This window comes from Phoenix dactylifera, chromosome 5 (genome assembly GCF_051530095.1).
Source record: "Phoenix dactylifera cultivar Ajwa chromosome 5, Ajwa_hap1_PhDact_Kaust_v1.1, whole genome shotgun sequence".
NCBI lineage: Eukaryota > Viridiplantae > Streptophyta > Magnoliopsida > Arecales > Arecaceae > Phoenix > Phoenix dactylifera.
The window spans coordinates 39,501,544-39,525,894 of NC_143194.1; the positions used below are offsets into that span (position 1 = coordinate 39,501,544).

At 40.8% G+C, this 24,351-nt stretch overlaps 2 protein-coding genes across 2 annotated transcripts; both read left to right on the plus strand.

The window, feature by feature from the left end:
- Positions 1–7,364: 7,364 nt before the first annotated feature.
- On the plus strand, positions 7,365–11,135 carry LOC103708794 (BIIDXI-like protein At5g11420). Its single transcript, XM_008793879.6, has 3 exons — positions 7,365–7,531; positions 9,407–9,904; positions 10,372–11,135. The coding sequence occupies exons 1-3, from the start codon at positions 7,459–7,461 to the stop codon at positions 10,914–10,916; spliced, it is 1,116 nt and encodes a 371-aa protein (XP_008792101.1). The 5' UTR covers positions 7,365–7,458; the 3' UTR covers positions 10,917–11,135.
- A 5,612-nt stretch (positions 11,136–16,747) lies between these two features.
- On the plus strand, positions 16,748–22,970 carry LOC103708793 (GTP-binding nuclear protein Ran1B-like). Its single transcript, XM_008793878.6, has 8 exons — positions 16,748–16,905; positions 17,140–17,209; positions 17,421–17,477; positions 17,582–17,699; positions 21,022–21,111; positions 21,213–21,392; positions 21,477–21,554; positions 22,596–22,970. Exons 1-8 carry the CDS (start codon positions 16,903–16,905, stop codon positions 22,663–22,665), a joined length of 666 nt encoding a protein of 221 aa, XP_008792100.1. The 5' UTR covers positions 16,748–16,902; the 3' UTR covers positions 22,666–22,970.
- Positions 22,971–24,351: the final 1,381 nt, after the last annotated feature.

Below are 24,351 nucleotides of genomic sequence, written 5' to 3' on the forward strand. Positions count from 1 at the left end.
GATCTGAATCTGAATAATTTGACAGCAATCCGAACAATTTTAGAATCTGAATCTGAAGAGCAGGGCATTTTTCCACTAGGTATAATAGTCTTTTAGATGAGAAAAGTGGAGAATCCTAGAAGAAATGTGCAGCGCTAGCTACCAGCAAATAAATGCCAAACCATACATCTCCCTTGCTTCACTGATTGACTCTCTAAACTTGCTTGTCTTAGTGCATACATTACTCTCTAATCAATCTTTTGGATCAAAATATACCGACACCTCTATATGGCATACATGTAAGACACCTGAAGAATTACCAAGATAGAGACAACATACAGAAGCCAGGAACACTCCTAAATAGACTGAAACATACATGGGACTGGAAGGCACAAAGGACAGATGCCATTGAACTTACTTTGAACAACCAATCAACCATGAATAGTTAGCTGTGAAAATTAGGTTGAGTGACAGTGAGAGCAATTCATATAAGAAAAATTAGGAAACCAAGGTGTCAAGATTTAAAGCAATGCAGAGATTCAAGTGATAAACTTATGTTGAGAAATTAATGGAGGAGAACAATCAGTTATCTAGATGTAAAGCTGAACAAGTGGAAACATATGATCAACAGGAAGCATAGGGAAATGGATTCATTTGGGTTCAGGAACCACCACACCTTTTCCATGCTCCACCATTCTAGCAGGTGAAGTGCCCTAGATTTCAGGTACGAATCAAAACCAGTAGGGTATCACCAAAAAAATGCATCAAATATATTTTTTTTTACAAAGAAAAAATCTAGATCCATTGCATGTTTCATTCATGAACATAAATTTATCACTAATCAGCCCCCTAAACTTTTTCCCAATCACTAAAATCCATAAAAAATTCCAATTTACCTTAAGATGGTAGCATATGGAGATGCCTAAAATATAAAAAAAACAGAAGCCGTGGAGATAAAAATAGGCCCGGCAAGCAAAAGCCCTGCCAGATGCGTCATGTGGCCATTAGGGCGGCTTGCATAGCTTATCAAGTATGGATGGCTAAAAACGCTCAGGTATTTGGCGAGCTTAGTCCGTCTCCACGTTTTGTGATGGAGCGGGCTCGGGCACAGGCAGCAGAGATTCTTCAAGCAGGGTTAGACCACAGATCTTTGACAGCTCGGAACACTGGGACCCCCACATTGGTTCAGCAACTCCTTATACAATTTTCTTCATCTAGGAGCCCCCACCTCCGAGTTTCCTCAAGGTCATTTTTGATGTCTCTGTCCTGGATAGAGGCAGAACGGGAGGGGCTAGTTTTGTCATCAGGAGCCCAAATTCGAGTGTGGTGGCAGCGGGGGGTGTCAGATCTTCGACACCTCGGTTCCAGGAGCGAAGCTACGGACGGCTTGGATGGATTGCGTTATGTGCAGTATGTGCTTCAGGCGACCTCTATCCTCTTAGAGGGTGATTCGGCCACGGTGATCGGCTAGATCCAATGGGGCATGAGCAGGGATAAAGGTGTTCATCCCCTGCTATGTGATATTTGGTTGATGGTGAGGGAAGGCATTACACTTCAAATCGTGAGGCTAACGGAGCGGCGGACTGGGTGGCGGCATATGTAGCGAGCCACTCAAAAGGCACCCTGTAGGTTGGGGAGAGTGAGATGCTTGTTGCATTATGGGACATTTTGTTTGTCCATTATATTGGGTGTATTCATATTCGTGAAGTATGAAATGTCCATTTCAGCCAAAAAAAACAACCAATCCCTAAACACCGGGTTATGCCTCAACCCTATTCGAGCTGCAAATTATTTTAACCCTGAATGATTAATAAAAAGAAACAATTCAAGAAAACAAGAAAACCCGTCAACCCGACCCATCGATGACGATTTTTTTTATAAAAAAAAGAATAAGGGAAAGAGATGGTACCGAGGGGAAGAACGGGAGCGATGGGAACTGGGAATAGAAGGCGCCATGGGTGGGACCGGAATTGGGAAGCCAGCCCTGTAGGCAGGCCAAACCAAGAGCTCGAATCAAACATATCATGTGGCACCACAGCAAATGATTCATCCATCTATCAGCTTTTTCTTTTTCCATCTTTTTTTTCTTTTTCTTTTTCTCTTCTAAACCAAATGTATCATATATTATGGATACAAATACGGTCCAAAATCAAAATATAATAGATTTTGAAGTACATGAGGCAGCTTTCTCTTCCCTATCCAAAGAGTATTTCTCTAATGATTGGCCACATATAAAGCTATCCAATTTGCTGCCCGTTAACCTCTTTATATATGCTTTGCCTGCAATATTATTTCACTATGGAGCATAATCCGAATATTCTGGTAGCCGCCCACCCCACCAACAGCCTTCTGTTTCCATGCACTAATCAGACGGACAATGCCACCTAGAATTTGGTGCGACAGCATTGATGTAGGGAGAGATTGGAGACCCAGCTGCTTGGGTGTAATGAAAAGATGTTCATTCATTAACATCACATGAAGAAGATGGTTACCTTGGTAGTGATATTGCTGATCATGTTCTAATATCTAAAATATGGACAGTTCCATGTGTTAACGTACGAGGGCTGTAGCTTTCATGGGAAGGTATTGGTTACGGCTCGTTCGCTCTTGTTATTATTTTTTTATTTTTTATTTAAATAATGATTGTAAAAAATTTAAAAATATGTTTGATACTAATATTCTTATTTTTTGAAATTATTTTTATTATTTACAGAAATTTTGAAAGTATAAAATTTTTATTTTTAATATTTGTAAAAATTAAGACTTATATTTTTTACTACAATCTCCAACATAGACGCCGATATTGTGATCGTCACCTTCCGAGCCATCATCAATCGCATCATCATTGCGGCTCCCATCGCCGTAACATCTCCACCATAATTAAAAGTGTGGCCGGATTAGTTCAGATTGGTTTGGTTCATACATGGAGCTGAACTGATTTGAATGAATTTTTTTAAAAGCGAACCGACTAATATCTATAAAACTTTTTGAAACTATCCCAGAAAATTAAGTTTAGTTCGGTTTAATTAATTGGATCAATGTTCAATAGATTTGGTTAAATGAGCTACATAAAATCTAAATATAAAAATTTAATTTATATAAAAAATAAGAAAATTCTCTCTCTATATATATACACACCTACACGTACATATATGTGTTTGTAGCTGGTCCAGTTTGGTTTAAATTAATTTTTAAAAAAATTAAATCAAAACTTAACTAAATTTATTTTGTACCAAATTAGATTTTTCTAAAAAAATAATATAAGCCGAACCAAAAAAGATTGATTTGAATTAGATTTATGATTAAGCTTGTTTTCTACACATACCTAAACATAATATTGTCGCCATCTTTGCCGTAACATTATGGTCATTATTGTTCTGTCTTCACTGTATTGTTATTGTGATCACAATCATCGTCGCCACCATATTACATCCATCATCACCGCTATCACTATCACTATATTTATATTATTTTTAAATAATTAACTATAAATAAACATATTTATACTTTTAAAATTTTTGAAAAATATAAATAAAAAAATTACTTTTTTCTAAAAAAGAAAAATATATAAGTGATGCCACATGATATCTTACGCTCTTGCGTCTCATCTTTCTGAAACATATGGTTTATTTGGGAGGTCAAATTTGGTACAGCTCTGATTTCAAGTACCCCTTGTGCACCAAATTATGATTTAAAAAATTATCAGTCCAGACGGTCAAGCCATCCTCCTCGCGAGGTCGATTCTCGATCCGTCCAAATGAAGAGGCGAGAAGCATCGCATGGTCCCCAAATTCCAGCGTCGGGGCCGACGGCTAAAACCCTGCAAGAAGGCTTATGTGGGACCGGCCTAAGCTCCTCAAGGGGCAATGAGCCACATGGGGGATGATTAGGTCTGGTCGGGTAAGCATTAGAATAAGTCCCACGCTGGGGGGTCCCATTTCACTGTGCTCTAGCTAACCATGTGCAAAGGTGGCCATCGGGTCGGGACGAATCAGATATAAATTGGATTGGGCACAAGTTAGGTAAAAAATTTATTGACCCAAATCCGTGATATTTAATAAATTTATCAAAAGTTCTGATTGAAATCCAATTATTTTATTAAATAGATAATTAACTTGATCTACGATGAGTTGAATCAAGTTAGACGGTGAACTAGGTTAAGCATTGCCGTCCCTAAATTTATATGAAGTTGGAAGATTCGCTTTGTTTTTCTATTATATAAAAATATTTAAAAAGAGAAATCTTGAATTCTAAAACATGATGACGTATCAAAAAGGCAAAAGCAGTTGATATGCAATTTGCACGCTAGAAAAGCAACATGCCAGCCTTGTATGTTTTTCTCACATGTGCTATGATTCATCCTGCCCTTTGTGTACCTTGGTTGCCCCTGTCGTGAAGTTGCAAGAACAATGACCATCAAATCGTGGAAAATGCCTCATATTTGGTTAGAATTTTTAAAAAAAATATAGAAAAATAAGTTTTCCATGGAATTAAGATTCATATATTTTATGACAAAGAAAAAACCATATAAGATATGAGAGAAAGCTCAATTTTTACTGGTTAGAAATTGAGGTAATTTTTTTTCCAAAAGTATGCTTAAGCTTTTAGATAGAATGTGATAAGATCTTTTTTTTTATTAAGAGTATAATAGGTATTTTATATAATTTTTCAGAAAAAATGGATGCTCGACGAAATATAAGTCACTTTGAAATATGTCATTTTTTTCATGGTCAACCAAATATATATAAATTATTTTTTACATATCAGCTTTTCAAAAAAATATTTTAATAATAAAATTTTTATTTTGGGAACCGAATTGCAGTGAAAAAATATATAAAAATACTTTAATTTTTTTTTATTTTTAATAATGGGGCATCAAATGGTAATGCAGGACCCGGAAATATGTGGAGGTGTATGATGAGAATAAGAAAACAATCCTAGGTTATAGTGCACCATGTAATGGCAGTCTAAACGCTAGATCATCAAGTCTCCCGGCCATGCATGCATGCATGCGGTCATTCTTTCGGCAACGATATACATCTTCTGGAGACATGGGCCGAGAAAAAGGATCAACTAAGGCTGTGCAAGGCGTCGCATGCAGACCCACGTGGCCTCTCAGTACTATACTGATTAATTAGCACATGATATCCGAATGGAAGAGCACATGAGCCTGCAATTATTTTCGGGCCACAGAAAGAACCGCGCCGACCTTGCAAATATATAAATCACGAGAATAAGGTGACTCATCCTCGCCGTTAGTTCGACGTTTGCTCGCTAATGGCCCAGTTTACTTGCGTCCGCCTACAAATTGTTGTTTAATATCTCAACCATGTGATTAGTTCCACACTCACCCAGGGTTATGGTAGTCCGATCGGCTCGCAACTGCGAAAAATTACGACGGACTAAGAGGAATCACAACCGTAGGATGAGAGAGTTTAGAAATCAGAAGGTGGAAGGGAATCTGATCCAGGATAAGGTACATGATATATCGAGATAATTTAAAGGGTAACATGATGACGGAGCTCTCGGACCGGTGAATCAGGGTGTCGTGGTTTCTGATACCTCCTGCCCCATCCCCATGTGACGCCTCGGAGCTCTCGTCCCCGACCGCGAGGTTAAAACCGTCATCTCGTAAATCGAGGAATATCGCGGTAACCTGCTATTTTAGGCGGCAAACTTGAACCGATGAAAAGCTGCCACATGCCTACGAGTTCTATTAGAGGAAGGGAGATTTAGTGGAGGTGATTGAATGGATTTTATAAAAAGGTAAAGATATTCGGCCATCCACTTTTAGAAGAAGTCCGGCAGATATTGCAGGAGTAGGACGTCTTTCAGATTGTGCATTTATTTTGGAAGATGAACATAGCTGCTGACTGAGTCGTCTTTCTCGCTGTTCATCATTCTAAAGAGATTCTCTGGACTCATTTTGTATCCCTTCTTCCACTTGTGTGGAGTATTTTGTCCCTTGACTCAGTAAGTAATGCTCATGCGAGATTAGTGTGAGGTGCAGATAAAATAAATAAAAAGGCTTTATGAGATCATCTAAAAGGCCGAGGTTTTTTTTTGGTAAAAACGGTAAATTATATAGCTCTAATGTGAGTACATCCTGCCAGATCACGAGAAAGTAAAGAGTACAAAGAGGAGGGAATATCTCCTATAGATGTCCGGAGGAACTCCCCGGAATGCCGGGCGACGAAGGAGGCGACCCAGTCTGCTGCCCTGTTCGCCTTTCGAAATACATGTACTGCCTAGAAACCATCCAACTCCTGAGCCAGTCTCCGAATCTCTCTAATGAGGGAATAGCCATCATCATATCTATCCACACCTCGGATCCAGTAATCACCACAAAAGAATCTCCTTCAAGAAGCACCGGCTCGGCACCGAGGACCCTCCTCGCATATGACAACCCCTCCTATGCAGCTCGAAACTCTGCCCCTACAACTGTGAGTCCCGGTGTGCACTGACCCCCGGCTGCCACCAGCCTGCCCTAGGAATCTTTGATCATAAATCCAACACCCCCAGATACACCATCCACCGATATGCTCCTGTCGAAATTCACTTTAAGATGATCAAGAAGTGGGGGCACCCAAGAAACAAAGGCGAACCTAGGCACTGTGATAGTGGATAAAGTGCCCCAGATGTTCCTGACCATCTCAGTAGTGAACAACGTGAAAGCTGCAGTAACGTTCCCCGACTGCAATATAACTTTATCAACCACCATCCTCGGAGATAGCCTCCTATCCTCAAATATGCCAACATTTCTGTCCAACCAAATATGATAAGCCAAGTATGCTCTGAAGATGCCCTCCTCCCAAAATCTGGGGCTCCAAATAGATACTCTCAATAAAAGAATCAGGTCATGTGCTGACTCCACCGACTAGGGCAAGGGGGCCGGTGATCTGCTCCATATCTTTCTCGCCCTAGGGCACTGCAAAAGAACATGATCAATGGTCTCCTCCATCTTCGTACATACCACACAGCACTGCGTGACCCGCACTCCTTGCTGAGCTAGCAAACTTTTGGTCGGTAGGCATCTCCATGCCACCTTCCAGATGAAGAGAGCCACACACGAATGAACCTGCATCCTCCAAATCCATCCTCATTCAATCTGTCGGGTTGACTCCCTACTGAAAAGAGGAAGAAGATCCCTGACTCGTACCCACATCCGGCCCGATGTCCTCAACACTAGCCTGTCAGACTCCTCCCGAGATGGAACCAGTAGACTCCTCCCGACGGTCTTCAAATACGGCATCTGCCGGTGGTGGAATAATTAGGAGGACTTACATTATTACTTATTAGTTCAGGCTTTAGTGTCATTTACGACATTTTCTACAAATCGGAGGGCCTTTGCTATAGAGAGCATCCATTTAAGCTCCTCACCGTTCGACCCATCCATCCATCGCTCTCGCCTCTTCGCTTCATCCTTGTGTTCTTCTCTCTCTCTCTCCGTCTCTGGGTGGATCCGTCCACGAGGCCAGAATGCTGGGCTTCGTGGCGCCGCCGCTCTTCCTCCTCTGTGCCATCTCCCCGATGGCCGTGGCCTTCACCGACGGTGAGATCTCCCGGCGACGCCACTTATAGATGCTATAATATTATTCTTTTATATTCGAGTTAAGCAATTCTTTCTTTTCTTCGACCTTGAGGGAAGAAATTCTAGCTATCAGTACTCCTTATTTTTGGCGAGACAGTTACACTCCTACCTCGATCGTACCTTGGAGTTGTTCCAGATTTTTTCCCTCTAGCACATAATTTCTCCTGGTGATGTTGAAAGGAAAGGTTTTTATTTATTTGTTAACATCGTATTCGTATGAAAGTGGGAATGAACTATTGAAGTCCAGCATGCTTGAGTCCACCGCACATCAGTCTTCTTAGCATTGTTTACCCTCTTGTTTTAGAGATGAATCTTGATTGGATTCTCACCATAGCTTTTCCTTCCATGGTCCCTGTTGTAAGGTGCTTGGATCGAGTCGAGGTTCACTTTGTGGCAACTTCTTGTTCGAACAAAAAGAAGCATTGATTGGCAAACCAAAATTTAGAGGACGAAGATCCAGGGGTTAAGCAACGTAATTGATCACCTATAGGATGGATCTCTCATTTGTAGCTGTTAGCGAACTAGTTATTGGGAAATAGAGTAAAAAAAGGGATGAGGGCAAAGTTGGCAGGCTACGGAGTTTTTATTACTTATTTCCCCATGCATGTATCAAGGACGGACGAGAGGGTAGGTGGCAGACTGGCAGTGAATTCCTATGCCGGAGGCAGAGTAAATGACCAAGCTCTCCAGAGGAAGATCTCTCCCTGTGATTCGCCTGCTTTAATTATTCTGGCAACAACCGTGATTATTGCATGTGGTTCTGAACAATTGATGAACGAGCACATGCATGAAACCCACATGCGGGCGTCAGGATTTTCGGTAACTAGATGACAATGTTCCATGGAAGACTGCTTAGCAATAGTAATTAAGTGAACTCCGATATAGTCTATCCCACGAACAAAGCTTAGTAGCCATAGTGGTGCGATATAGGGTCGTGCACCACACCAATCATCTCATCTTCTTCCCGTGGCTTCATTCATCCTGCACTCATCTCGATGATTGGTCCACGGGAAGAAGACGAGTTGATTGGTGTGGTGCACGGCCATATAGGACGTATGTTTATGCTTGACTGATCATTTGGCACTCGTTGGCTGGTCAACATTCGTGCATATAATTTCTTAGCGCTCCATAAATTAATTATATATTTAGTTTTAATAATTAATACACCCATGTGCGGCATTCAGGCTTCCATGTATAGCCATGCACGGGACATTTGTCCTATCATGCATAGGTGTATTTTACGGCTAGGCAAGAGTTCTACTTCGCCTCCTTAAGGATGAGATGCATCAGAATCATGGGTCGAGGTTGCATCTTTCGATCATCCACTAGATTCTTTGAGATCCATGCAGGCAGATAAATGATGAAATTTAGAGTGCTTTGAGAGTTGTGCGATGGGTGATCTGATGGTGATCTGATGCAGGCATACGACCCCAACTCTACTATCATCGACCAAGCCAATCGCCGTGTTTGCATTTTGTAATTAATGACATGGTTTGCATGTTAAGACGAATGCTACAACATTTAGTACACCATGATAGATATATAGCTTTTGAGACCCTGGCGGAACTACATTCCCCTATTTTAGCGGACCTTGGTCGTTCTTCCACAATTTTCTGATGCAGAAGTAGTGAGAAACCTGGAATGCCGAAACATGGCCACACACGGCAAGCATGGCTGGCAGCAGGTCTTCTGGGTCCAAATGAGTCAAAAGGCAGAGTTGGTGCTGCCTCACAGATTCCAGACACATCACATGCCCACCCCTTCCGATGAGCTTAATAAATTCGTTTAATTTAGAAGACCAAGTATTCACTAATAAAATCGGCAATATATATGCAGGGTTGCTGCCCAACGGTAACTTCGAGCTGGGCCCGGCGTCGTCGAAGCTAAGGGGAACGGAGGTGATCGGCCGGAACGCCATACCCCGATGGGAGATCTCGGGCACGGTAGAGTACATACCATGGGGCCACAAGCAAGGGGACATGCTGCTGGTGGTCCCCGAGGGGTCGTACGCCGTCCGATTGGGGAACGAGGCCTCCATCAAGCAGCGGATCAAGGTGACGAGAGGGGTGCGGTACTCGCTGACGTTCAGCGCCGCCCGGACGTGCGCGCAGGACGAACGGCTCAACGTCTCGGTGGCGCCGGAGTCCGGCGTCGTCCCCATGCAGACCATGTACAGCAGCAATGGCTGGGACTCTTACGCCTGGGCCTGGAACGCCAAGTCCGACGTCGCCGAGGTTGTCATCCACAACCCCGGCGTTGAGGAGGACCCGGCCTGTGGACCGCTCATCGACTCCGTGGCCGTCAAGGCGCTGCACCCGCCCAGCAGGACCAACAGTAAGGCTCCCCCTCACCATCCCAGAAATTATATCCTACCACCTGGCGATGCACCACACCGATCACAGCCACTTGTTTATGTGGACCTCAATTCACAAAGCGCTTCTCTCGGTGCACGGCCAGAAACCAGCAGCTGTGATTTATACCATAGTATATACATATAAATATTTTTTTGCTAAAACAAGTATTTTATATATTAATACGGATACACTCAATAAAATCAGAAAACAATAAGTCATGAAGTGCCTTAGGCAACTCTCTCTCTTCAGCCCATTGATGCCTTCGGAGTGGCAGACCACATAAGCAACCACCCAGTCGGCAGCCTCGTTGGCCTCTTTCAACATATATTTGGCTTGTCATAGCATATACTTTCTCAACTAAAAGAGTAGCTATATATATATATACACTCAATGTACATATGCAAACTTTTTGATCTTATGCGGCATGCATTGCGTAAAATCCGGCAGAGAACCTGCTGAAGAACGGGGACTTTGAGGAAGGGCCCTACATCCTCCCCAACACCACGTGGGGGGTCCTCATTCCCCCGACCACGGAGGACGACCACTCCCCACTCCCCGGCTGGATGGTAGACTCCCCCAAGGCGGTCAAGTACCTGGACTCCGCTCACTTCTTCGTCCCCCACGGCCGCCGCGCCGTCGAGCTCCTCGCCGGCAAGGAGAGCGCCCTCGCACAGGAGGTCCGCACCGTCCCCGGCCGCGCCTACGCCCTCGCCTTCTCCGTCGGCGACGCCTCCAACGCCTGCGAGGGCAGCATGATCGTCGAGGCCTTCGCCGGCGAGCACACCGTCAAGGTCCCCTACGAGTCCAAGGGCGCCGGCGGAGCCAAGCGCGCCGTGCTCCGCTTCCGGGCGAGCAAGGCCCGCACCCGCATCGTCTTCTTGAGCTCCAACTACAGCACCCGGCGCGACGACCTCAGCTCGCTCTGCGGGCCCGTGCTCGACGACGTCGCGCTGGTCAGCATCCGCAACCCCAAGGGCGTCACGAAACGTTAATATTCACGAACAAACAAGCCTCGATCATCCAAGGCATGAATAGAATTGCACTTGCTTTGCAATTCCATTGATGTGCGGCCACCGTTTGTTGCCAGAGTAATACTATTGTTGTTATTATTATTATTTTTGATGATCGGTATTCTCCATGGTTCATTCAAGGGAAATAGAAAAATCTTGCTGGAGGTGTCCTCATAGATTGGCCTCGTACGGCTTCCATTATATCATACATATCTAAAAATGAAGCTTCAAATTTGTGCCGAATTTTTCTATGGATGCTAGAATTAATATGCTAGAATATCATTAAAATTTATTGCTTAATGTATAATAGATATTTATGACATAAATATTAACATGCTCGGCGACCCCCATAAAAGTTTGTTGCTTAAAATGTGAAAAAAAAATAGTTTGATATTGTATTTTAAGGACAATCAAAAAAAGAAAAAAATTGTACCATTCTTACACGATTAGTATTTTGGATGCCAATATTAATTATGAAAGTTTATGCAAAATTTATTATTTAATATGCAATAGATATTTAGTTATTAAAGCTTTCTTTCTTTTATAATTATTATATTGCTATTTTATATTTATAAAATAATTAAAAAAAGAAAAAAAATATGTTTCACACAACGTACATGATGCATGCTAGTGTTGATCTAAATAGCGAGCATATTGCTTACCATAGAAAGTATTGAAGGTCTTAATCATAATTTGGGTTCATCAAAAGGATTCGTCTAGGGGCCTCCCTGACACATGTTGTGTTCCGCCATGGTTTTTTCCTCTTTTTTTTTCCTTCAAAGAGAAAAAAATGCAACAGGCCACATATCCTGGTAGACTTGCCACCCCATGTCTTTTTCCTTTCTTTATTTGCCTATAGCGTAAAGATCTGTGCTTTATAATGAGGAGGCCAAAACCTTTTCTTTCGAAGGCCTTTTTGTGAGACAAAACTATGAGGGTGTGCCTAGCGCCAAGGACATGGTTAACGGTCCTCAGAGCAGACAATACCTCGGGAGGTACGCAGTCGTTTTCTCTGTTCCAAATCCGGTTGGGACTGTGCTGTTGCGGGCAAAAATCCGCAACAGATGGCGCGCTAGGTAAGGGCCCGCCCATGAGCAGAAACTCTCTCTGAGACTGGGGGGCTATGTGCGCACATGACCTTTCCGCTGGGGGGCTGTGTTGTGGGTGTAGTTTTCGAATTTAGTTCCATACCGGCCGAATAGCGGAAATGTCTGTGTCTTATAATGAGGAGGCCAAAATCTTTCCTTCCGAAGATCTTTTTGTGGAACAAAATCGTGAAGATGTGCGTAGCCCCAAGGGCGTGGTTAATGGCCTCTAAAGCGGACACCCGCAACAGTGCGCAACTCAAAAAAAAAGAGTGAGACATTTCTCAAGACGGACAAGGGTCATATGGGCTGATAATAATATTGTTGCGATGTATTAAAATCCATAATTTAGGAAAAAAAGTTTGCAGCATGTCATGTGTCGTGTTAGAGTTATCGCCACTATTTATTTGCCACTATTTAACAGCATGAAGAGGGCTTGGTGCTCCCACATGATGAAGCTGCATGGTTGACATGATGTGATGTACATCATCCGTATGATTCGATTCAGCGTGCAGGTGGATTTTTAACCCAGAGGCCGTGAGTGGTTTATTTATTTATTTTTTTTGGCTTGAATGCCCATCTAAAAGTTTAAATTTGTGTGAATATTTTTTTAAATTTATATCTATTTCTGTACCCTCATAAAATACTGTTTTTGCACAAATACTTCTAATATAACGGTTCTTCTAACACCGTTAATAAAAATCATATTTATTTTAATTAAAAATAAAATAAAATTTTAAAATTACTTTTGTGTCTTCTATTATGATTGTATTATAAATGTTTCTTTTTGTACATTTACCATTAAGGATATTTTAGTTATTTTAATTTGAAACCGTTAATTTTTTTAACGGCATTAGATGATATGGGTACATATGCAAAAACAAGAATAAAAAAAGAAAAAATAACAAAATGAGTGTTTTATGAGGGTATACATGCAAATATCATTTTTAGAAGGATATTTATGTAAAATTTGATATTTAAAAGAATTTTTATGTAAAAAAAATTCTTAAAAATAACATAGCTACATATTTTCAAACGGGCAAGTGTCATATGAGCAAATATTAAGTATACCGTGATGTCATCAAAATTCGTACCTTATAAAAAGTTGGATAACCTTAAATATAGGATGCATGTTATCTTGCTATCAAGGGAAAAGAGACAAAAGTCAGCATCCCACCCTTATCCGAGCATGGTTAGATACTCAACTTCGGATCAACAGTGAGGGGCGATGGTCAATATCTTTCCAATAGCCTCATAATCCTCATCTATGATAGAGAATGGTGGCGAGATATGACTTACCTACCTTTATATAAAAAAATATAAAAAATATAAATAAATTTATTTTATTCTATTAGTTTAAGTTTTCGAGATAGATGGTAATTTTAATATGATATCAGAGCAGAGGTCTTGAATTTTTGAGCTTAAGCTTATGAGACAAATGGTGATTTTAACATTTTAGAGACTCAGGTCTATTTATGCTTCTTTTTTTTTTTTTTTTTTGAAACATGCGCAATTTACTGTGCTGCCTGTTGATTTCTAATCAAGCATTGTTTCCCTACTTTTTTCTCTACCTTTTCTTTTTATTCTATCATGCAGATATAGAGGGGTTGTTGCCAAAAAAAAGCAGCATTCCTCTTCCCATATCATTTTCATGACAAGTAGAAAAGAGAAATAACAGGGTTGACAGGGTAAGATCAGGAGGGAACACGGTTCAGAGGGACCCACAGTTTTTCTTCTCATTGTTTCCTCTCTTGCGCGATTGGAGAAAATAAAAAAAATATATTTTTTCTTAAAAAATAAAACAACATTTTGCTAGGCAAGAAAAATTAGTTCGAGTTTAGAAATAAAATAAAAGTTGCTATTATATATATATATATATATATATATTTTAATATTGCTTCTTCTTTTTTTTTAATGCGGTGTTCATCTTCTGTAAACATAAATCAGAGAAAACCTTTAACCACGAGTGGCTTCAAGCACTGCAAAAAAAAAAAAAAGTGGTAGCTAGTTGAAATTTTCTAAGAACAAAAAAAAGCTCAGATCTTGTTCTTCCAATAAAAAAAATAAATATTGCTGGTTATTTTGCGCACAAAAAAAATCAAAACACGATGGCATGTTTTAAACAATAGAATATCTAATTTTGCTGGCTATATATAACTGATTTTTTTATTTCCTTTTTATTTTTAAACTGTGGTTTTCAACTTCTGAGAATAGAAAACAAAGAAAATCTTCAACCAAGGGTAATTTTGAGCGCTGAAAAAAAATGCTGGTGGTAATGAAAATTTCTAGGAACAAAAAATTCAGTTCCAGCTTGTTGGGGGAAGAACCCCAAGCCATACATTCACGGAGGCGCTCGGCCGAAGAGCACCAGCCGGAAAGTTGCTCGGCGAAAGAGTGCCGAACGGAGAGCTGCTCGGCCAAAGATCGCCGACCAGAAAGCTGCTCGGCCAAAGGATGCCGACCAGGAAGGCGCTCGACTAGAGGGCGCCGACCAGAGTGCGCGCCAAGAGGTGCCCAACCAAAATAAGCTGCTCGGTTAGAAAGTGCCGACCAGAGACAGCGCCGAGGCGCTCTGCTAGAAGGTGCTCGCCTAAAGGGCGCCGACCAGGAGTACTCAAAGCAGCCCCGCCACAGGGTGCCCCATTGGGCGACCAGCTCGGCTCGGCACCCTTGCCGAGCCGATGCCTTAACCAAATGTTCAACCCCCGCCTAAAGTCCAAGGGACTTAACAACTCCTACGGCTTGCGACCCGCCACTATCTCCAAGCCATCAAGGCATAAGATCTCCGCAGGCGTTCGGCACGACCCGCCATTAATGCATGAGACTCCCTCAAGTCTCCGATGCACTCAGGCATTTAATGAACACGGCCCAAGACGATCTCCGGATCACTGAACCATCAGAGCGTATGGCTCTACCTGGCCACCGGTTCATTCGGTAATAAATGCACTTACCATCTACAGACCCCAGGCCCGCTACGGCCGGCGGTTCAACCACTCCAACATGTCCGATCGACCGTGACAACTCCCTGATTCCGCTCTGATCCGGTCCCGTTCTCCATTACGCCATTAATGGGCTAAATCGTGCCCAATTATTACAAAACAGGACAAACCTCCTGTCACCTCCCAGGTAACCAAAATCCTCCTATAAAAGAAAACCTGGGGGGAAAAGGGAGGGAGGAGAACAAAAAACGAAAACAGATCCCCGGGACTGAACCCGCCGGAAAGCACAGACACAATTGAGGACATCATCCTCTTCGTCTTCTTTATCTTATCCAAATGTTCCTGCTGTCTTCTCCATATACTCTCTTCCCTGCTCTCTCCACATACTTGGCCCCTCTGACTTAGGCATCGGAGGGCCGGCGCCGGGGAGCCCGGCCACCGGTTTTCCTTGCAGGACTTGCACACCCCCCGCGGCGGAGGACGCAGTCAGCCGGCGCACCGCCGTCCGCCTCCTGCAGTAGCGGAGCTCCTCCTTCCCCGGCTTCACGGCGGCTCCCGGGTCCAATTTCCAGCAACACAGCTCTTTCACTTGGATTGCCATTTTCCTCTGTGCCTTAGATTGCACAGTTATATATATATATATAAAATATGGTTTACATCTGCTATGATTAAAAAAAAAAAGAGAAAACTTCAAGCTATAGAGGTTTCAAATGCTGTATTTTTTTTTTTTTTGCAGCTGACGCTAATTTTTTGTAGTAGAAAAAACTCTCATCATTCCATTATTCTCAAGAGAAACAGAAAAAACAAGAAAAAAAAAATGGAAGGAGAGAGGATACTCATATTAAGGTTATATATGGATTAAGTCAAGTTGGTTTGAAGATATATCTGAAACTGAATTGATTTAAATCAGTCTCCTAAAACTGAAACCAAAATCGAGCCGACTATCTTAAAAAAAAGAAGCTGAAAACTATTCTGAGAAATACGGTTCGATATATTCGATTATGTTCAATAAGTTATGCAGAGTTTATGCATAAAACTTTTATTTTATATACAAGTAAAAATATAGATAAAATTTAAAAAATAAAAGACACATACATATAGATAGGGTCGGGTCATATTGGTTCGAACCAGTTTTCACTGTAAATTCAAATTGATATCTAACCGAATCGAAAAAAAGAAAAACATTATAAACCGAATCAAAGAGATGGATTTGGGCCAGATTCGTGGTTCGGCCTTTTTTTTTTTTTGCATGCCCATGCTCATTTTTAGCTAATATGTGCATTTATTTTTGAGATGAAAGAGGAAATATACCATCAATCACAGAAAGTGTGGATATTGGACATTGGTACAGTGTTGAGCTAGCCACCTATATGTCTCATTCCCAATTAAAGCATGTACGTTTTATGATGGCTAGGATGTTATGCCTCCAGATTGCAGTTGGCTAGAATTTGTGACGTCGGTGAGACGGTCCTTCTTGCCAGGTGGGCCTAGCAGAGTAGCATGGCCCAGAATAGGATATCCGTATCTTTGTACATGATGCGCTTGGCGGAGATTACCGACCCGGCCTACGCTAAGATCATAGTCTATTGGGCCCGTGGGTGAGGAACCGCCTTAGAGGCCCGGCCCGCGTGATGGCAGCTGACATCTCAATGACGTCATTAAATAAACGCAGCTTTTAATTCTTGCCGGAACGGCACAGCGGGAATTTAATTTTGGGCTGGAGCGCCTTTGGATCTAACGGCTGGGAGAGTCGCGTCATGCTTAAGCCGAGGGTAGCGTTAGATCGATGCCCAGGCCCGGCCTTTATATACCCCCCCAACCCTTGGAACTGCCCCTTCACCCCCGGCCGCTCGCTCCAAATCTCTTTTCCCAGCGCCGAACCGGCGGCGACGCCGAGAGAGGAGGAACCCCCCATCCACCCTCTTTGGAATCCGTCGAGGAAAGATGGTAATTTTTCTTCTATTCTCTCTTCCGCTTTCTTCTCTTTTGCATCATTCGTTCTTTTTCTAAGTTTCAGGGATTTATTTCTCTCTAATTTTGACGGTTACTTTGAGGGATTTAATTCCTGTGTTGCGTGCGTGCCATCTCTGACCCTATGGATTTCTTGGGGTTTTTACTGCCGATCTTTGCTCTCTTCTTCTTGTTCTTCATGCGTTTTCATTTCCTTCGTGTGTGTTGTAGGCGCTTCCGAGCCAACAGACGGTGGATTACCCTAGCTTCAAGCTCGTGATCGTTGGGGACGGTGGGACAGGTGACCCTTTCTTTATTTCTTTACTTTTTCTTGTTCTGTTTCTTTCTTTCCTTTTTTTTTGGTTTTTTTATAATTTTCTTTCTTCTTTCTACACTGATCCAGAATTTTAGGCGATTAAGCTCTTCTTTTGGCTCTTTCTTGATCCATTTTTTTTGTTGATTGATCGGACGAAAGAGAACTGATTTTTAAGAAGTTCTCTGATCTGCTGCAGGGAAGACTACCTTCGTCAAGAGACATCTCACGGGGGAATTTGAGAAGAAATATGAACGTAGGTGTCTGACATACCAAGAAATATACATTCTCTTTTTTTTAAATATTGATTATTTTCCTTTTCTTTAAAAAAAATGATCGAGTTCTTGGTTTCTTTGGCAGCTACCATTGGTGTCGAAGTCCATCCCTTGGATTTCCACACCAACTGTGGAAAGGTCCGGTTCTACTGCTGGGATACCGCGGGACAGGAGAAGTTTGGTGGGCTTAGGGATGGATATTAGTGAGACATCGCTTCTGATCTTTCTCTACTCTTTCATATTTTTATGTGCTTCACTCTAGTTTTGCTCTATCCTTTTAGTGTTCTGTATCTTTTATTTTTTTGCTGTGAACATGAGCTTTATTAATTTGATAGCTTTCGTGTGAGTGGGTTGTGTACTTTCCCCGTGAGAGTCTTCTTTGCATTCCGGTCTATATTGGGTTTTTGGACAGAATTCATATCATTCCATAATATAGATTGGTTTTTTGTTGGATATAGTATCAGAGTTTTTGTGAAATTTGCGGCATATGCGGTGGTTATATTTTGCTCTACACTTGTGCAGTCTTTTAAGTCTCAGATTTATCATTGTCATGAAAAGCACATGTCATCGTGGAGGTTTCCTCCAATGAGCCTTCATATGTTATGTACTGCATGCCAGATCATGGCCATTGCCATTGTATCTTGCCGATAGAAAATATCTGCATTGCAGATTTCATGAGAAGTCGACTGGCGAGTATATTCTTTAGGAGTTATTTGATGTATATATTTCATTCTGTATAAAATCAGTTATAGGGGATTTTCTTATACTTTCAACTATCAATTAATAATCGAAACTGGCTTGCTGTTGGATATCTGCTTTATTGATTTGCATTGGCAGTGACCTTTAAATCTTAATATGTATTAGAATCTATTTTGCTGCTGCATTGCTATCGTATTTTCTTTTTCAAGCACAAACTGTTATGCAGTTTTAGGTCTCTTAGAATTTTAAACCAGCAATTTCTTTTTGAGAAATTGAATGTCTGATGTCTATCGGTGCAGTCATTACTTGGTCAACTGGCAGTGGCTTTTGCAACCCATTTGCTTCTTCTAAATGAAAAAGAAAAAAAGTTGTTTTGCTGCTGATGATAGAAACTTAGTCGATAATTTATGATGGTTGCAATTACCATGTTTCGATTGGAATTTATGGATGTTCTTAGGGTTCACCATGTTAAGTTTTTGTGTGAGTTGCTTTTGGATGCATTTATTATTTTATTTGCTTATATTTCATTTTTTTGAATAGCTCTTAATAGTGGGAGGCTCATATGGTCTTGCTAGTTTACTGTTCCCACACAGTTGTTCAAGTAGAGAGGAGGGTGGCATAAGTGTGGTGGCAGTTCTTTATGTGGTTTAAAATCTCTAATAGTCTTTTTTGTTGATAATTTGATGTTACTTCCTTTTTGTATGCTCTTCTTGCATTTGTGAACAAGAATTGCTGTACCATCGGGATGTTTAAAGTGAAAGTGGCTAACTGAATGAGATACCAAAATTTTTAGTTGTATATTGATTAAAAGTAAAAATACTAGTGAAAGTAAGAAAGTTGAGAAAGGCAAGTGCCATATACAGCAGCCTGTAATAAAAATTAAACCCAATAACGTCTGTGCCACAATTGTTACTGTATCTCATAGTAACGATAATGTGCAAGTTTGTCTAGATGAACCTGATTATGCGCTTGTGGTCATCCACTCAGAAAAAAGAAACTTATTATGCATTAGTGGTCATTGGTTATTGTCTCATTAATTTGATCTTGGCCAACTTCACATCTTCTGTATCTACATATACATATGTATGTATATATGTACGTATATGTATATATATTAAATAACTTTTTCGTCCTTTCTTTCTCCCTTTCTTCTTTCTTTCTTTCTTTCTTCTTCAGATCAGTCTTCATCTTGTTTCTCTCTGATTTTTCTACGTTTTTTTCTTTTACTACTGCTTCATCTGACTTTGCTTTTCCTGTGTTTTCTTCTCCTCCTATTTCTGCTTGCTAGCCTCTGTTCTGCTTGCCTCCTCTGTTTCTTCCTTTCCTTCTTCTTTTTCAGTGCTTGCTGTGTCCTTCCCCCCCTGTTTGGTGCAAATCCCCCCTCCTTTCTGGGTGCTGGCTGCTGCAGTGGAAGTAATGCTGTAACTGCTCTCCTTTTTGGGGATTTTGATCTTTAGAGTTAAGCATGGCAAATAGGTTTGGTGATTCCATATATGGTGCAAAAAGAGTGATACGTGCATGTCTGTGTACGCACATGCTCATTTATGTATATCATGAAAGGCATGCAGAATTAAGGCATCGGGGCCTTTCCTTCCTAGGCAGTTGCCTTGGCACCATTTACAGAGTTCACTATCTGGCTTCAGCTAGAAAGTTTTTTACACCCTTGAATTTAGTTTATAATTTACAATGTTGAATTTGAGATAGTAACTTGTATATATTATATTAGGAGCTCGCTTCATCCTACAACCTTTAACAATAATAGTCATTCACAAATATTCGAAATGCGGATTTGAACATGTAGCATACTTTTATTCTGCTTCTGGAACTATTATATCTGCCTGTACCATTCCTCTGCATCCTACCGTCTGTCCTTCTAATACTATGCGCATGGATGCAACGATGAATGCTTTACTTTCTAGATTTTGCTTCTCATGTATCCACAAACTTCATATGAATCTATTATTCTGTTTGTAGATGTGAAGGTAAACATGATTTTACATGCATGCTCTTGTGATTGTACTATTAAAGCGCCTGCATCGACATTTTGCATCTGAAACATTTTCTGCTTTGTGGAGTCAGATGAATAGTGATATCAGAGTGATGCCCATACTGCAATTGGTATTTTGCTGCTTGTGTTCTACTGAACTAGACATACATTCTACATGGGGAGTTTGAAATTAGTAACTTGCCTTGTATCATGTATCTATCTATGTATGCGTGTGTATATGTGTATGTATCTACCTATTTTTCTACCTTTCTATATATTATTATTGCTCATGGAACAAAGGCTTTTTTTGAAATAAATGGAACAAAGGCTTTGAATTTGCTGATAACAATGTGAAAATTTATAGGCTTTGTAATCATTCCTCTGGGAAGCTTTCTGATTTTTTATTACTGGTCGATCTTTTTAAGTGACCTGCCAATGCTTCCTTTGTTTGATTTGTCTGTTCAATATCTGTTGTGAGATATTGTTTGACTAGCATGATAATTACTATACTTTAGAAATGATGCTTGTTTTTCTATTTTGGGTGATTTGTGTCCTTGGAATACAGGTGTCTCGTAATCCATATCATCCAAAAGTACCGGTATCTTGTTTCTTGATGTTTGCTATCTTTTATTGTCTAGACATCATATGTTGTTGAGCCTTTGCTGACAAAACTCTATCCAGTACTTGGATGTTCGAGACTCTGGCCTTCTCTTTTTCGTCCTCCATTGGTTATTGATTGAGCGAGAACTTGATTGCTGCTGTCTGCTACATCTTCATTGGATTATATTGACTCCTGGGTGTTGTGCCATGGTTGTAACTGGGCATTCTTTCTTTGACAGCATCCATGGCCAGTGTGCGATTATCATGTTCGATGTCACTGCAAGGCTTACATACAAAAATGTCCCCACATGGCATAGGGACCTTTGCCGGTTAGTACTGCAAAAATTTGGTACCCTGTTCTGTATTTTCTAATATGACCCTAAACATGATTTTACTTTTTTGAGTCATACTTAACTATGGTTGCTTTCAGGGTTTGCGAGAATATTCCCATTGTCCTTTGCGGCAACAAGGTTGATGTAAAGAACAGGCAGGTGAAAGCAAAGATGGTTACATTTCACAGGAAGAAGAATCTCCAGTACTATGAAATTTCTGCTAAGAGCAATTACAATTTTGAGAAGCCTTTTCTGTATCTGGCTAGAAAGCTCGCAGGGTACAGTGGTTCTTTTTGCACCAAACTTTATTTGAGTAATACCCTTGTAAATGGGTTTGACATATGATAACTTGCCTTTTGCAGGGATCCAAGCCTTCATTTTGTTGAGTCACCGGCTCTGGCTCCTCCTGAAGTTCATATTGACCTTGCTGCACAACAACAGTGAGTGAAATAAAAACTTGACAGCATCACTGAGATTATGAGTTACCTTAGTATTATATAATTTTCTCGCATTGTTAAAGGTATGGAATAATGGGGAAAGGATGATGCATGCATGCAACAACACTCTTTGAATTTGATAAGTGAATTCTGAGTTTTCGTGGAAAAATTGTTGGTAATATAGCTAGTTGTGAGTTCTAATGTCATGGTTCTGATCATCATTATGTGTTAGCATGAATAGGGTTTTGAAATGAAAATCCCCCTGGTACTATGTAAAATACCTGCATCTTGTTTCCGCTGACATCAATACATTTTTGAAAAGAAAATGGGCGACATCTGTGCCTCCTGCATTAGCGCAAAGTATGTACCTGGAGCAATTAGCCAATTCTGTGATTTTATGGACACGTGTATGCAAGCATTCAAATGCACATAATATAAATACATTAATAATATACATAGATGCAAGTAAAAACACATAATTTACATGCACGGAGATATGGTATACACACATTCATAATAGAAAAGGGCGGTCTAGTGCATGAGGCTTCCGCCATTGTGGGGTCTGGGGATGGTCAAATATATGCAGCCTTAATTCTGTATGTAGAGGCTATTTTTTCATATTTTGAACCCATAACCTTCAGATCAGAATGGAATAACCTTACCGTTGCGCCAAGGCTCACCTTACGTACACTTATAAGGCTCACCTTACATATACATATTATGTATATATATATACATAATATATATATATATATATATATATATATATATATATATATATATATATATATATATATATCTGTGTGTGTGTGTGTGTGTGGGGTCTTGATTTGGCATCTAATGTGTCATTCAAAAATGATAATATAGAGTGGAATATGGGAGGTGGGAGGAAACACTTATCCTTATATTCTCTTTTTCTGTTTATGTTTGCCCATGCTTATATATGCCTTTGTTTTTTCAGTTTACAACCTCTATTTTATATTTTTTTTAATATCATCCTGCCTTGATTTCCTAATTGTGAGGCCAAATCATCTCTGTTTTCAGGTATGAAGCTGAGATAGCAGCTGCAGCAGCACAGCCCCTTCCAGATGACGATGATGATGCTTTTGATTAAGTGGGGGCTCCAGCTGCTGGGGGAATGTCTTTGCTGCTTCATGATCCTCAAACTTCTTGAAGAACAACCAATTGGGTTCTGCTCTTGTATGTCTAATTCCCGGCATAGCTGGTGATTAGGTTTGAGTCCTTGAGCAATCATTGTCAGGACTGCTTCTAGATATTTGCTAGGTGTTCTATTTTGTTTGCAAAATTTTCTTGTGATTGTGTCACTCTAATCTCAGAAGTGGTTGGAAGTATTGATTTCCATGTGATTCTCATATCCTGATTCTTGCATATAATTATTGATGAGAACGATTTCTGGTATCTTTTCTTTAGAGATGTCAGTGTTTCCATGTTATCTATCAGTATCAACAAAAGGAGGCACCCAAACCTTGTTTTGTTTCCCAACACTTGATGCGAGAATTTTTCTGGCTTAAGCATGTAGTTTTACTGCAGCAAAAGATAGCAAAATGGTACAAAAGTAGATGATGTCAATGAAGAGGTGCAATATTAAAGGAGTGAAGGCTTGCTGAGTTTTTTTTATTGCAAGCTAAGGCTCGAGGATGCATTTTTTCCAGCAGCTCAAGTGAGAAGCTCAAGGGGTTCAGGTAAAGGTTTACCAGTTTGGCTTCAGACTACGGTAGGAGGCTGCTGGATGCAGGGGCTGAGCAACTGGGGGCTGCTGCAGTTGAATAGACCAGGGAAAGCGGCGGCCCGCCCTGTAGGTTTCCTAGCTTGTCAGTTTAATGACACAGGGAGTGAATGCTCCCAGATGATGAGGAAATTGCTTGTTCATCCAAGCAATGTGATCCATATGGCCAAGTGAACCAATGACTGACCGACAATCTGATGATGGGGAGGCATCCACTTAGGCAGGTGGTGATGGATGGAAAGTTTGTTGGGTTTGTGAGCTGTGTCAAACTAGTTTGCACAAGCTGCCATTTGGATGTCCAGTGTCCCTGCTGTTCCTTTGTGTTTTATTTCAAATACTTAAAATACCTATCATTTCTTGCGGAACTCGGGATGGACTGTCAGGTAAAGTGGTTTTATGACATCCATGGTTGGGTCTGGGGAGCTGGGCTTATATGATGAATCTGTTTCATCCTCTTGAAGCTTTCGGAAGGAATCTGTCTCTCCCCTTGCTCTATTTGCTTCCGTTGGATTCCTCAAAGTTTTGTAATGATTGGTATATCCCTTGTTTTGAGTTCTTTTCTGGCGTTATATTAAAGGGTGAAGAGATGAGCTCCCTGAAATTGTAGCAGTTACTTGAATTTGTCAGTTTCTTATCGTTTGTAGAGGTTTATCTCTTCTTTCAGCTTATGTTGAGCAAATGGACCAACCACAGGAACAAGAAATTTCAAGCAAATGGGGGGGGGGGGGGTTTGTCGCTTCATCCCTTCTTATGTTCTTTCTACAACCTAAGCAATGATAATTCAGATTGTGGAATAAGTATTCTTAATTATGATTATTTAGGAATTTTGTGTGGATTTGTTTTCTGTACCTTCATTAACATCTTGATCTCATACCTCACCTGCATCCTGGTACTTTAAACAAACAAAACTACTGATTAGTGCAGTTTATTTCCTTGATGAAGATAATTTTGCTGCCAACTTTTCCCCCATTCTTGGCTTTCATCCTTTGATGGATGTCTGGCCAGGTATTCATTCATTCTCTACAAACATTTTTAGGTCTGTCCATTGTTATA